The sequence below is a fragment of the Festucalex cinctus genome, chromosome 8 (assembly GCF_051991245.1).
Source record: "Festucalex cinctus isolate MCC-2025b chromosome 8, RoL_Fcin_1.0, whole genome shotgun sequence".
Taxonomy (NCBI): Eukaryota; Metazoa; Chordata; class Actinopteri; order Syngnathiformes; family Syngnathidae; genus Festucalex; species Festucalex cinctus.
The window spans coordinates 15,106,525-15,122,553 of NC_135418.1; the positions used below are offsets into that span (position 1 = coordinate 15,106,525).

At 41.2% G+C, this 16,029-nt stretch overlaps 1 protein-coding gene across 1 annotated transcript; it reads left to right on the top strand.

Annotated features, from left to right (window-relative positions):
• Positions 1-10,267: 10,267 nt before the first annotated feature.
• Positions 10,268-14,614, top strand: LOC144023407 (keratin, type I cytoskeletal 18-like). The gene is made up of 7 exons (XM_077528812.1): positions 10,268-10,779; positions 11,828-11,910; positions 12,216-12,372; positions 13,274-13,438; positions 13,526-13,651; positions 13,771-13,991; positions 14,426-14,614. Exons 1-7 carry the CDS (start codon positions 10,366-10,368, stop codon positions 14,445-14,447), a joined length of 1,188 nt encoding a protein of 395 aa, XP_077384938.1. The 5' UTR covers positions 10,268-10,365; the 3' UTR covers positions 14,448-14,614.
• The last annotated feature ends 1,415 nt before the right edge of the window (positions 14,615-16,029 follow it).

Sequence of the window (16,029 nt, forward strand, 5' to 3'; positions counted from 1 at the left end):
ATGTAAAATGAGCTTTGTCCCATAACAGGTTACATGGCAGCACTAAAGTAAAAAAAATTATGTTGTTCAATAACTGTTCATGCAATGTACAATTTCATCTTAGCTTCAAGATTGAGACAACACACTGAAGTCAATATATTATTGTACAATATAACTAGACTTTATTTAAAGATACAAAACTCAGATTACAGCCATATACTGTCAAGACATAATCTTGTGAGTACATAGACTTGAACTGCAATCTGAAATGATCAAGTGAGCAGAAGTTGATCTGAGCTTTTTAGGTGAAAATGGCAGATCTTCTCCTTCTCCTTCCACTGCAGCTTCATGATCTCATCACAATGAGTCAAAGTTTCTCCAAAGTCAATTTCAATCAACCCTTCATTCACTTGCTGGATATGAACTTCATTTACAAAAAGGACAAACTATACAACACTGAGTGTTTTGGCACAAGAGCTAATTGTCACAAAAGGCTTCTCACCAGTGTGGGTTCTTGTGTGTGTTTTTAAGGCTGCCCCTTTAGCAAAATTTTGACCACAAATAGAGCAGGAAAAAAGGCTTCTCTCCAGTGTGGGTTCTTGTGTGAATTATCAATCTTACCTTGGAAGGAAAAATATGACCACAAACTAAGCAGAGAAAAGGCTTCTCTCCAGTGTGGGTTTCTTGTGTGTTGTTTTAAGGTGTCCCTGTGAGCATTTTTTTTTTTTTACCACAAACTAAGCAGGAAAAAGGCTTCTCTCCAGTGTGGGTTCTTGTGTGAATTTTTAAGTGTCCCTTCTGAGCAAAGTTTTGACCACAAAATGAGCAGGGAAAAGGTTTCTCACCGGTGTGAGTTCTTGTGTGTCTTTTTAAGTCTCCCTTATGAGCAATTTTTTTTTACCACAAATTGAGCAGGTAAATGGTTTCTCTCCAGTGTGGGTTCTTCAAATTGAGCAGGAAAAAGGCTTCTCCCCAGTGTGGGTTCTTGTGTGTCGTCGTAAGCTTCCCTTCTCAGAGAAACTTCGGCCACAAACAGCAGGCAAAAGGTTTCTCACCAGTGTGGTTCTTGTGTAAGTTTTTAAGGCTCCCCCTTCAGCAAAATTTTGACCACAAATTGAGCAGGAAAAAGGCTTCTCTCCAGTGTGGGTTCTTGTGTGAATTTTTAAGTTTCCCTTCTGAGCAAAATTTTGACCACAAACAGAGCAGGCAAAAGGTTTGTCACCAGTACGGCTCCTCATATGTGTTCTCAATTTACACTTGTATTCAAAGGTTTTTCCACACTAAGAACATTTCCAACGTTTGCTGTCAGTGTAACATGTCACATCACCGCCAGACTGTTCATAGTCATCAGTGTGAGGAGAGTGTGATCTGTCTTCACCATCTGACATTACAGCTAACTGGCTGTCTGCTTGTGATTCTCCACGGTGGTCTTCATCACGTTCTGTTGTTTGTTGTCTTGAGCTGCTGCTTGGAGGCTCCGCCCCTTTGTTCTTTTCATACTGACCTCCATCTTCAGTCTTCAAATAGACACCAGCCACGGGCAACTCTGTGAAATGCTCCTCCTCTTTAATGGATGTTGGCAGCTGCTCCGTTTTTATGTTGGGAGGCTGTGGCTGCTCCTCTTCTTTAACTTGAAGAGGCTCCAAGTCCTCTTCCTCTTTCACGACAGGGAACTCTGGCTCCTGCCGCTTAGGACAAAGTTGTTTTTCACTGACGTCTGCGGGACAGAAGATACACATGGTTTGGTAAAGTCACTTTATTGTGATGTTATGTATTTTATTACATTTAAGATCACATGTTAAATGATACGTAACGCCTTTATTTTGTTCCAGAAATCAGTTAACATAACCCTGTAACACTGAATGTTCTGGACATAAAATATATAAATATATATGTTCAGCGTCCAACATTAACAGTGGCCACTTACATGTACACTGTAAGACACTGGCCAGCATTTCATTAATTAGATTGATGATACAACACCCACACACATGCACACACGCGCGTACGTGCGCACACACACACGCACCCCCCCCCACAAATAAACAAAACGAAAAAAAACATTGAACATTTGGGTTGAAAACACCAATGGAGAACCGCACGAATGCTATTTTTAGACCGCAAGGCCACCTGACTTCAGCAGCTTAAACCCGGAAAGAGGTCAAGAAAGAAGCTCGCTCATTGAAGCCATGCAAATAGTGCTAGTTTTGTACTCGTTTATCTAGGGAAAAACAACATGCTAAGTGAGTAAACACAGCTGTTGTAGAACTTGCAGAAAAGCACTCCAGACACTACTACAACCGCCCACATATGAAGGATGTATTCTTTATTCATTTCCCGAAGCCAAAATTCAGACGTCCAAAAGAGCAGTTTCACGCCAGCAAAGTGAAGCCTTCAGCTGGAGTAAACATTTTGTTGGGGGGCATGCATGCTTCGAGATGACAATCCTGCCCTTGCTCGGCCACCGCCATCCTGAAGAGGTAAGCGATTGTCTTTATTATTTATTTTTATTTTTTCGCATTTGTGCCGACTGCATGACGACAAGAATGAATGACGAGGAAAAATGCTTAAAAAATGGCGTTGCAACTGTTGTACGGTGTCGGTACCATATGTATTCGGCCTGCCAGATCCATTCGGGGTCCTTCGCCTACAGATGACGTTACGCTACAGGATTGGCTGAGACGTTTTACGCTACAGGATTGGCTGAGATGTCGACGATTGTGATTGGTGAGGCAACTTTCCAGTCGTTGGAGGGAAAACATTGACGCTTTTTACGAAGAAATTTATTATTATTTATCTAATGGGACTTATCACAGCCGCACTACTGGATCAAACTGTTCGGCGACCCAAAAGGCAAGGATTCGTAACGCGTCAAAATCATTCATCAATCATCATCAATCAATTACATCTCACCGTGGCTATTCTTTTTTTTTTTTTTTTTTTTTTTTTTTTTTTTGAAGAGCTCAGAATTGTTCATTCGGTAGTCTTACCGATTCAACGTCTTGTCATCATTGCTCTTCTTTTTTTTTTTCTTTTTTTTTTTTTTTTTTGTGTATGTGTGCGTGCGTTTGCGTGCGTGCGTGCGTTTGCGTGTGTGCGTTTGCGTGCGTTTGCGTGCGTGCGTGTGCGTGCGTGCAAATACGTATAAATTTATACTCATTCATTCACCTAAAACCTTATAAATATCCCATTACCCTTCGCCTTAACCAGGTACTTCAGAATCTTGCCAGAGTCGTGAGATTTAAATGGTCAGGAGACCAGAGAAAAGGTCAGAAAAAAAAAGAAATAAAGAGAAAAGAAAGGTAAATCAAAGTGACATCCAGCACCGACCAAACACTTCCTGCCTTCCCCATGATTACAAAATCAAAGTCTTACGCCAACCCCGGAAGCCTCTAAATTCCAGCAAATTTAGCGAGATCTCAAGAGCCCAGAGGAAAAACTAAAGAGAGGAAGGAGGGAAGGATCGATAAGGCAGAGTGAGATCAATAGAAGCCAGTACATCCAATCCATCAAAGTGAAGTCCAGCACCAACAAGACCCCTTCTGCGTGGTTACAAAACCGGAGTCTTATGCCAACCCCAGAAACCTCATACTTCTAATAAATTAAGATCTCAAGTGACCAGAGGAAAAACTAAAGAGAGGAAGGAGGGAAGGATAGATAAAGCAAAGTGAGAACCACAGACACCAGCACCAACTGATTCAAGGGGCTGTGGGAGGGAGAGGGTACTTCTGTTGAGTTTCAGTAGATGCTGGTGCGACGGATCTGGCATGCATAAGGACCACCACCAAAGAAAGAAGCCGTCAACCGCGGTCCAGCAAAGCGAGCACCCCCCCCCCCCCCCCGGAATCCCCAGGCCGCGGCAGCACCAAGGCCACCCCCAAGCCACCCGAGCGGACACCGGTCGGCGAGCCGACCCAGACACCCGGAACACCCCCGCCCCAGCCCCGGCCCACACCCCCGAGCCCAAGGCCGCAGAACGAGGCCCAGCGGGCCCCCACAGCGCCCCACCGGTCCCCAGCCCCCATCCCCCCACGACCCCCCCGCACCCCACCCAAACCCGCCATCCACCACGACCCAGGCCCCACCACCCCCGACCCCCAAACCCCCGAACACACCCCGACCCCCAGCACCCAACCCCCCACCCACCCATACCTCCACCCCCCCCCAAACAAGCCGCCCCCCCCCCGACGGCCGCCACCCCCCCCGCGAACCCGGCCCCCCGCGAGAACCCCCCACCCCCCCCCCCCCCCCCCCGGAAACCGGCACCGGGCAGCAGCGCAGAGAGGGAAGATGTGCCCACCCCACCTCCAGCCGCGCGAGATTTGCACAGCGGCGGGAGGGGGGAAGCAGAGGAGGAAGCACCAGGGGAGAAGGCGGAACACCAGAACACCGAGCCCGGTGGGGAGAGGCCCCGGTCGTCACGCCAGAGTACTAGTGACACCTAACCCTGTTACTGAGTCCGCCAGCTCGCCGACTGGCGAGCTCTACCCTTACACCGTGAATGTGGCCCCACCCAGTGTATATACAAGTGTGTGCGTGTGGTGCATTAAAATTGGGAGCAGGTGAGTCGGAGCAGAGGGAAAAAATTTCCCCTACTCCGACACACCCGTATCCCCCCCAAAAAAATGAATATGTATATGTGTGGTGCATTAAAAAAGGGAATGGAGGGACAAAGTGGTGGGGCAGGGACACAAATGGGGGGGACCACAGCGCTGCCAGGCACTGCAGTCCATCCCCTCTGATGGCTCCCCGCCCCAACTCACCCCTCCCCTTGGACGTGAGGTGCATTAAAATTGGAGGGGAGTTGAAGGGTGAAGACGGTGTTTCCACCCTTCCCCACCCCACCAAGAAATGTGTTGTGTGCCCTATGTGTATATTTACAAAGTGGCTATTCTAATGTATTGATCTCTCGTCTTCCCTTGTCTAGGATTAAAGGTTTGCCGTGAAACCCTTTCAGACTTGTTTGTTGTTGTTGTTTTGTGGAAGGAAAAAAATACTGAACATATAAAGAAAAGTTGTGCATTCATTCATTCATTCATTCATTCATTCATTCATTCATTCATGTGTCATTCATTGATTTGTTAATGCATTTGACATCTTTAAAGAAAAAGTAAAATGTGCTACTGTAGTTGATGAAGTTAACTTATGAGTTTCGACTTTACGGTAGTAGGCCATTACCTTTGATTAATATTTATATCAATAGTCCATGAGACACACATGCACACACATGAAGGTTACAAATAAATTCGTAGTTACCTAATAACCTGAGGCTGAGTACAGAACATATTGGTGAGGAAATGTCACATCTCAGGCAATAATTCCATCATTTTATTATCATCATCATGGTAATTATTTTCTGCAATACGCACGACCCTCCGCAACTCATAGTGCAGTGTCACCTCTGAGGTGACATTGGCAAGAAAATATTAAAGATGTCATTTAAATAACAAAATGTATGGGCTGAGATTGCAAAACGTAAATAAACGTAAGTATAAAAGCAGGATACTTTAAGATTGACTAAATAATGAAATAGATTGAAAAAATACATTAGATAAAATAAATATAAAAAATGGAGGTAAAATAGCACATAAATGCAAAAAAGTAAAACTGCGATGGGACGAAATATTGTCAGTTGACGTGCTAATGTGTTCCTATAATCATTACGACTGCAAAATTCGGACACCCAACCAACGTGAACACATTTGACACTGCTCGCTTGCTGTACTGACGTCATCAGCAAGCGCCGACCAGACGCGAAGGCCCCCGAATGGATCTGGCAGGCCGAACACATATGGTACCGACAACGGACCTGTCTTGCTTACCGCCTGTTTTTTTTTTTTTTTTTTTTTTTTTTTTTTTTTTGCCTTTCGTGCATCTGTGACATGTATGAAAATTTATATGCAGGGCCTTTTCTGAATTAAGGAACCGGGTTTAAAAGCAGGAAGAATATAATAATGGAAAGAATTGAGGTTTAGAGAGTGCTGTTGGTTCGTGAACCAATTTGATGGAAAGCTTTGAATGTTCAAAAAGCTTCATCTGCCCATCAATAATTGTAGGAAACAACAGAAAATTGTACATAATCATTTCATTTGCATACAGCTTGTTAACAAAGATAAACTGTTTTTTGTTGTGTACAAGCGATACAGAGATGTGAAAAATGAAAAGTAGTTCTGAGACATGTACCGAAGCGATTGGGGGAAAACTGTAAAAGTAATGTAACAAAGTGCCCGGATGAAGATTCTTTTCAAAATAAATACAGACATATTGTTGAAAAGAATTGATTAAACTAGTGACAAACCTGCTCTGTTCAACACAACTCGAGGATGCTTGTAAACAGCGTCCAGCAGTTGACGTTGTCGCTAATTCTCCTCTTGTGCTCCACAAAGCTCATTTTTTGTACTTGACGTTCGGTCTTGCATACATTTTCACTCAATATCCATGACACTTTAGGCTAACAGTGGCTAGCAAACTAAGCTAAACAGGGCCGAGAGATTTCAACGAGCACGGTCTGATAAGAATTTAACCAGACACTAAATGTAGCAATTATGCTAAGTTTCAATAAAGTAGTGACGGGGGCACAGTGTCGATGTTTAAGTTCATTCAGAACGAATTCAGGATGAATTCTTATGAATTATAGTGAATCGCGTGTAGCTACGTAAAACCTGCCTGGAATGGAGTATCTTTGACACGTGAAATCTACGGCAACGATTACACCAGTTGGACAAATCTCGTGTCACTGGAGGGGGTGGTGGAATTTAAACAAAAATGACCCTAAAGTAACATGTTTAATTCTTGATTAATTTAGCAAATACATAAGACATCTTTAAATTGAAGTTGAACGACTTAAGAACATGTTTAGATCCTATACGGTGTTGATGTGAACGCGGCACCTCAGATCTTATTTTACATACTTACAAATTGTTCATCCGTACAGCGGATCAAGTTTATCTTTCTACATCCGGTGCTGTGCTACAAAATAAGAGTGTTGGAAAAAATATGTTTACTTTGAATGTATATACATATTTGAAATTATTGAGAGGTTTGCCAAAAATAAAGTTATTTAGGTATTAATGGATGACATAATTTAGAAAAGAAATATTTACAGAGTGAGTCGTGTCACAGATGCGTATTTAGCCTAGATAGATAGATAGATCGATAGATAGATAGATAGATAGATAGATAGATAGATAGATAGATAGATAGATAGATAGATAGATAGATAGATAGATAGATAGATGTGTGTGTGTGTGGGGGGGGGGGGGGGGGTGTCTCCCCCCACATTCCAAAGACATGTATGTGCTCCGAATTGTCCCTAGGTGTGCTTGTTCGTCTCTGGATGGATGGATGGGTATATGTCAGCTCATTGTTCAGTGTTAAGCTCACAGCTTGTTGAAACTACTTTGTGAAATACACCCAATATCCGTTCCTCTTAATTTATACTCACTTTCCCTTTTTTTTTTTTTTTTTTTTTTTTTTAATTTTTATATTAACTGGTACGATTTCATGATGGGCTTTACACATTATTTTGAGATGGTTTAACTCCATCAATTCATTACATTTTAAAGTTTTTAGTTGTATAAATAATTGATTAGTGTGGTCGCAAACGACACGAATTGCATGTTTCTGTAAAAGAAAGATGGAATTGGTGCAGGTTTTGCCAGCACACCCCCACACTTCAATGCAATAGGTCAGGTATGGAACAATCAATGAATTATATAACATTAACAAAACATTCTTGTTCAATGATTCTTCAGCTTTGTGTACAACAGCTATAGTTTGTGATATCTTAGATTTTACATATTATGTATGTGATTTCTATGTGAAGTGTTCATCAATAATAAAAATACAAAAAATATATATATTTCATTAGTCATTTCTATTGCTGTATCTTGCACAGTCAGTGTTGCTTCATCATCAATATTTCTACAGCAAAAAAAAACTAGATAAAAAAATAGGTGATGAAAGACAGCCAACAGTTAAATTCATTACTGGGAAGCTGGCAACACTGCTCTACAGTTTGAATATGATACAATTGGCCACCAGATGTCGCTCTGGGGAGGTGTCAAACATTCCAAAAGAGCGATTCTTTTTGTGAATCAATTGTTCCAAATGATTTGATCGTTTCAGTGTTCCATTTCTTGAAGACAGATTACTAATAACGGTTTTCAACTTTTGTAACAAACAAAACTGTGGAACAAAAGGTGCTACCATTTGGGTAGGAGTATAAATTACAAAGTACAAATAAATAAAGAATTGCCAGAAAACCCCAAACTTACTGCCATGAACAGGAGCAGACTGACACAAAGAGACATAAACCAGAATTCACACTGCAATCAGAGGAATGATCCAGCAACATGCTGATGTGCTGGGGGATGTACACCTCCCTGCTCAGCTGCCCCACCTTGTGGCCACTAACAGATCGTAGAGGAAAAATTTTGAGGGAAAAACACACAACTAAGACGGATCATAACACTTGGTATCCATGTTGCTGTCTTTTACAGGAACTCAGTTCTGTGAAGGCCGTGTTTTAATGAAGCACATACTGTAAAATGTTCATGTTATTACGCGCTGCTCCTTTCTCTCTCCTTTCTCCTGTCATATCAGATCTGAGCAAGAGTTGAGCAGACCCCGATTTGTTTGTTTTGGGGTTGTGATGGTGAAGCAAAATGTTGTCAGCGTTTTTTCCATACAAATAAAGACAGCCGCAACGCTGTCATGAGGTTTGAGTCATGCGGATTTAATTTAGCGTTCCTCTTTATATCTCGCTCTTCCCTTCACAAACCGGATTTTCCACAGTTTTATTTTTTCTTTGCTAACTAGTGAGTAAATTGGTGAGTGACACTGAAATCTGGACAGTCTTGAAATGGAAAGTTCTTTTGACTCTGTTGATGTTGCAGTGCTAAATTAAAAATCCTATTACTGCAAGTCAGTCACATTACCTATATAGAAGTTTAAATTTTAAGTTAGGGCAACAAGGGCCCCCATTCCTGACACTGCTACGGGGTTGCTTTGGTTTTCATTGAGCTGCTGTCAGCTTTTGTGGAGAGGGGAGGAGGCGCCATTCACAATCATCATACAAATAAATAAATAAACCACAAAATGTCTTGAGGGTGCTATTGGTATTCAAGAGGGAGCTGTGGCCTCTCACACTTCACTCTCCATCTAAGTGAATTGCTTGAAAATCAAAGGGCTGTAGTACTGTTGTTGTACGAGTTTTCAACTTTGGAACATATTTAAACATTACATATGTTGATCCTTGTGATGTCAAATGTTTTTCTAAGAGTTCTTTCAACATACACTATCAAAGGTATCTGTAAAGCTGGGGCTTCAGTAGCTATTGTATCAATAGAAGACCTGATATGTGCGGGTCAGCAGGTAGAATGTGATTGGTGAACAAAGGTATCCTTTATCTGTGTTTTGTTTTTGATTGTATTATGAGCACCGTATCAGCTAACACACTGTCTTTGTGCATCTCACCTGTTCCATAACCTCCAGGGTATCTCGGAAGCTTGCGTGTCCTTTGGATTTTCTTTGAGAATGTGGGAACAGTCATTGTCTTCACTGTTAAGTTATTGTTTGTGCTGACATGCGATTTCAGCTATAGGTGTGGTTATCATTTGACTTAAGCAATCACCGGTCAATTTTTTGATTGCACATTTGCTGGTTAGCAATATTTACTTGTAAAAAAAACAACAACAACAACAACAACAACTGTATTCACACTTCAAAATGTTTGCTTTGTTCTTGTTTACCGCAAAACTGATGTTTGTTTTTGTACAGCACTTTGTATACAGCAACGCATGTTCTTAAAACGCTTTATAAATAAAGTTGAGTTGCGTTGAGTTAAATTGTATTTATTTCACAAAGCATTTAATTTATATATTTTTTAAATATATGTGCATGTACTGCATGTGGCAAAAGGTTTCTACATCTGTGCCTGATTGAATGAAAGCAGGCCTTCCTTTTATGGGTAAAACAAAAGCATTTGGTTGTTTTTGCCAAGTTCTTTCATTTTTCTGTTAAAGCTTTTGAAACCTTACACTTCCCTCATTTGCCTCTGCTCTCGCGTTTAACCAAACTGATTTGCATGGGTCATGTGGGGTTTGTTGCATATAATATGCTTTGTACGTTTCCATGACAATTGAAGACACACTAGGTTAGAAAAGGAAACATGCGGGCAAACGGAGAGCGTGAGAGAGAGCCGGAAATGAAAAATGGGGCGATGTTGAAGTGGGCAGGGTCTAAAAAGGCCAACTGAGATTGAGGGAAAGGAGGAGTATAAATTCTCCACTTCCCACTGCCATCGTCTCTTTTGACGCCGACCAGCAGCAAGCCTCGACTTCTCACATTCTCCTTTGTACTCTGTAAGACAGAAACTTCTCCACCATGAGCTACAGAAGATCCAACATTCAGCAGATATCTGCAAGCCACATCACACCCCGCTACCGTGCCGCCAGCACCTATGGCGGTGCTGGTGGCAAGGACACCCGCATCTCCTCTGTATCCTCCCTGCGTTCTGGGCCAAACAAAATGGGCAGCGGTATGGGTGGTGGAATAAGCATGGGCTTTGGAGGAGCCATGGCAGCAGGTGGTGGCGTGGGAGCCGGCATTACGGGCAACGAGAAGGGGGCCATGCAGAACCTCAACGATCGCCTGGCGAACTACATTGAGACGGTGAGGAACCTGGAGCAGGCCAACCAGGAGCTGGAGTTGAAGATCAGGGAGGCGTTGAAGACCGGAGGGCCTGACATGAGAGACTACAGCAAGTATGAACCCATCATTGAAGCCCTCCGCAAACAGGTTGGTGGAACCAGAAATCATATTATAATCACTTCTAGAAGTCAAATCAAAGTCAACTTCTTTTTTTTTTTTTTTTTTTTTTTTTTTTTAAATTCAGAGCACGTTATTAAGAATCTGAAGACTGGCACGTTTCTGATTGAAACTCAGAAAACTATGTATCCCTATATGGGGGCAAATAACAAATTCATGGTCCCAAACCACGAGTTGAGAATCTACACTTTAAATTAAACAATTTGTTGGTTGTGACATTTCTTGCATCAGAATGAAGGGTGTGGTTGCCCAGCTCTGACCATCCCCCATCAATCCGTGCTTCAAGTTGTTCACAACTTCCCTTCATGAGTCACCAACATGAGGGTAGAAACTTCCACATACAAAAAAGTTCCCCAAATGGTGCTGCTTGTAATTGACATTCGACGCCACTCCCCTCGTGTCCGTGGGCCCCAATGTGAAACAGATGTGTGTGAAGAGAAGACGCACACAAAGGATCTTGTCCTTCCAGCGGGAGTGTGTATGTCGATGTATATGTGTGTGAGCGTACTGCTTGCATAACAATCAGATGCGCTCAGCAGAGTCAAATGTCACGTAGTTCTCTAAATGCCAAATATTTTTTCACTTCTTTCACATAATGACACTTTTTCTCCAACTCATAAAGGGTTGTGTGTTTTCCCTTTCCTGCCAGACAGGATACCACGGGTTTAAAAGAAATTCACTCCCACCCACAAAGAATTTAGACTTCTCTACTCACGTAAACACGTGAACATAAACACATTTGATTTATTCACAAGGAAAAGTATCTTTTTCAGAGAGGAGAAGGATTCCAGTGGAACATTCGTCCTGCTCTTCCATGACCCCTTTGTGTAATCTGACTCTTGGTTTCTTAAACAGATGCAGAGATCCAAATCACATCTGCAGATTATTGTGCATAAAAAATGAAAAGCAAATCTGGGTTACACGATGAATGAAAGCCCCAAAAATGAATATGAACAGAATAACGCTGGCAACATCAACTCACAATCAACAAATAATTGTCTAATCATTTGTTTTTCAGATCTTTGACAAGATATCTGAGAACGCTCGTCTGGTTCTCCAGATTGACAACTCGCGTTTGGCTGCCGATGACTTTAAAGTCAAGTATGTTGTTTTTTTCTTCATACTCTCATGTATTTAGTTCAGGTTATATAAATGCGGCAAATCTTGGCTTCCTTGTCACAGTCATTTGGCCTTGCCAAGGCAGACAAAACAATAACACCCTTCCAGAGGATAGTATCTCACCATGACATCTTTACACAGTTTTGAATTACCACCAGTTTTTTGAGGACACAAAAGATGAAAATCACCCATTTTACAAATGTTAACATAAAATTTTACATTTTGTTTTTATCTGAAATACAAGAAAAAAGGGTTGTTGTTTTTTGATAGCGTGTTGCTTTTTACAGGTATGACACAGAGCTGGCAATACGCCAATCGGTGGAGGCCGACATTGCTGGGCTCAAGAAAGTCATCGACGAGACCAACATGAGCAGGATGAACATTGAGAGTGAGATTGAAGCTGTGAAGGAGGAGCTTGAATTCCTCAAGAGGAATCACGAGAATGTGAGTGCACAGTACAGAAATAATTGCCAGTGTATTTGGCATTCAAAGTTGTCCTTGAGTTGTGCAAAAAGTTATTATCCCTGTTCATTCAATGTTGAGGCCTTGACAGTATGGTTGAAATATGAGCAAGCGAGAGAGAGAGAGAGAGAGAGAGAGAGAGAGAGAGAGAGAGAGAGAGAGAGAGAGAGAGAGAGAGAGAGAGAGACAGACAGACAGACAGACAGACAGACAGACTTATGTAATGTGCAAGATTCAAGTAAAAAGTAAAAGTATGTTCAAAAAATGCATTCAGAAGTCAATACACTTTTGAAAATAAGACACATTTTAAAGTGGAAGTCAACCTTAAACATTTCCTGACAACAATATGTTATATGTAACCTCACTAGTCTAAACATGACATTCTAGTTAATATTACATTTATGTATGACTTATGAAGCAAAATCCAGCCATTTTTGTCCATCTCAGGGGCAACCATTTTGCCACATCCTGTCGACTGAAGATGACGTCACAGTTCCTCAGGCAACAACCAATCACAGGTCACCCATTTTCTGAAGCTAAACTGGGATTGGTGGTTACCTGAGATCTCAGCAACATTCATGTCAACTTCAGTCGACAGCAAGTGGCAAAATGTTCGCCCCTTGAGATGGATAAAAACAGCTGGATTTTGCCGCTTAACTCATATTCCACTAACACAATATTAACCAGAATATAATATTTATCGGATTACATAGAACATATTATTGTTAAAAAAAATTGGGGTTGACTTCCCCTTTAAAAAGCGTTTTAAAAATGTTACATTATATGAAGTGATCAGTGCTGAGTTCCATCATTTTGCACTGGGGAGTGTTTTTTCGAGTGACTTCTGAAGTGGGTTTTCTGTCTTCTCTGTGTTTTCATGTAGGAGGTGAGGGAGCTGAGGAATCAGATCTCCCAATCAGGTGTGCAAGTGGATGTCGACGCCCCCAAAGGCCAAGATTTGTCGCAGATCATGGAGGACATGAGGGGCAACTACGAAAAGATCGCACTCAAAAACGCAGAGGATCTCAAACGTTGGCATGAAAATCAGGTAAAGCCGTGCTGTGGGTGGCGATCATGAACACAGTTTAATTTAGTTATAAAGTGTGATACTCTTCCTTCCTTCTTTCAACTTTAGACAGCAGAAGTTCAGGCGGAAGTATCACAGAACACAGAGGCGCTTCAAGGGGCCCAAATGGAGCGAAGCGACTTATCCAGACAGATACAAACTCTGGAAATCGAGCTTGCATCTCAACAGAGCTTAGTAAGCGTTTGACTTTCATATATATATATATATATATATATATATTCATTTTGCTATCATCCAGTTGAACGTTACTAAAACTCTCTCAAAACATCTGCTGTTTTATGATGGATTATCAGAAAGCCTCCCTAGAAGACACACTACGCAATACAGAGCTACGTAACAACATGGAAATGGAGAAGTATAATACTATCATCCTACATCTGGAGGAGGAGCTCGGAAACCTGCGCGCAAATATTCACCAGCAGACACAAGAGTATGAGGCTCTGCTTAACCTCAAGGTGAAACTGGAAGCTGAGATCGAGACCTACAAGAGGCTGCTGGATGGCGGCGATTTCAAGTAAGGGTTACTGGGAAACCAAGTTGTTCTTATTTCAATGCAAAACAAGCAACCTGTTCAAGAGTAGCATTTTTACATCAAATAACCAGTATTTCATAATATGGATTGCTTAGTACTGAGTAAGTTGCATCCTTGGCACAGTAAGTTTCATTTTTTCTTCTATATTCTTATTTTTTTCCTATATGACATCTCATCATGAGATTTGCTGAAGTTTCACGTTGTGATGGTTTCAAGTTCAAATTGTATTACTTCTTGGACCGTTCAAGTTTGCACCTTGCATTGTATATAAAGATGAAGAGAGGGTAAAAAGCCCAAGTTGTTCAAGTGATGGCTATGGTGGAAATTATACAATCAAGTAGATGCACTAAAATGCTGTTGAAAGTGAGTCAAAATATTTTGAAAGCATCAACCCATTTCATTTGTGTTGTGTACAGGCTCCAAGATGCCCTCCAATGAGAGCTGTCGGCCACAGTTCCTGTGAAAGATGATCCAGGGCTGTCCAAACCAAACAACAACAACAAAAAAATGTTCAATTCAGGAACATAATTCCACAATATAATTGCATAACATGTGATTAAAGTAATGTGTGACCTGGTGGCAATAAAACAATTTCTTAACCATCAGTGCTGACTTTTAGTTATTCTTGTTGCATGCAATTTACATTATACAATTTATATTATCATTATATTATGGTGATAGGAGGTTACATGAAAGGCAGTTACATGGATTAGCAGTTAGTACGTGTGCCTCACAGTAGAAAAGCCCTGGGTTTGAAACTCTTCTCAAGGTATTCTCCCAATGATTCCAAAATCATGCATATCAGGTTAACGAAAGTCTCTAAACTAAATTGTCCGTTAGTGTAAATTTGAGGCTGAATGGTTGTTTATGTGCCCCACAGGAGGCTGGCGACCAGTCCAGGGCGCACCCCACTTCTTGCCCAAAGTCACATGATAGGGAGAACATGCAGATTCTACATAGACCACTTCACTGTAAAGCAAATGTGCTAATGACTCGGTCATGATTAAGATGGAATAATAAATACATTTAGATTAATACCTACTTGAAATGTTATGTGACAGCAGCATTAGCCTATATTTGGAATGGCAGAATATATAATACCACAGAATGCCATTAGTGTGAAAGTACAGCGAATGCAAGCGTAACTACCTAATGAATTGTCCCCTAATACTGACTATACTGTTGATAAGAGCCATCATGGCACATCTTTGTAACTTGACGCTGCTGATTTTTGGCCACTAGAGAGCGCTGAACTCAAAACACACGGTATGGTATGTTTTTGTTGCAATTTTTTTCTTTTTCAAATCATAATTTTATCACAACTGCGACTTTTATCTTTCAAAAACTTAAACTTGCGAAACACACCAATATAGAACCGAATTGTGTTGATTTTAACAAGATTTTTTTTCTTTTTTTAAAGTTAGTTGATTCTAATAGCATTCTTTTGAATAAGCAGACTGGATAATTAGATTTAAAAGGTCATTTTGTGCAGTCACAGTAAAGATCACATGGGCCCTTCTCAAAGCCATGAAGCGAATTCCAGAATCAAGAGCTTCATTGTTTACTTGAATATTTACAGCATTTAGTCATGCATGGCCAGAGGGGTTAGATTAGAAGATGTCGGACTCCGACATCCTTCATCACCCACAGCCCTTTCAAGTCAGATTTATAAGCATTATACATTCCATGTCATAAAGTAAAATCAGTCATCTGAATTTTGGGAAGTTTTCGTATTGACTGCTTAAAAGACTGCAAGTCAAAATAAGTTAACTGTAATTAAAGTATACTCTTTCGTAATAATTAAGGTACACTTGGCATTTATTTTATATGGCTAAACATTTATGCAACCAGTTCAGGGTGTACCCCGCCTACTGGGATAGGCTCCAGCACCCCCGCGACCCTTGTGGTGAGTAAGCAGTTAAGAAAATGGATGGATGAAACATTTATGATAAACTGCAATTGCATATACGGTAGTGCAGAATAAGTCATTGCTTTTGTTTCTATAAATAAATAAATAAAT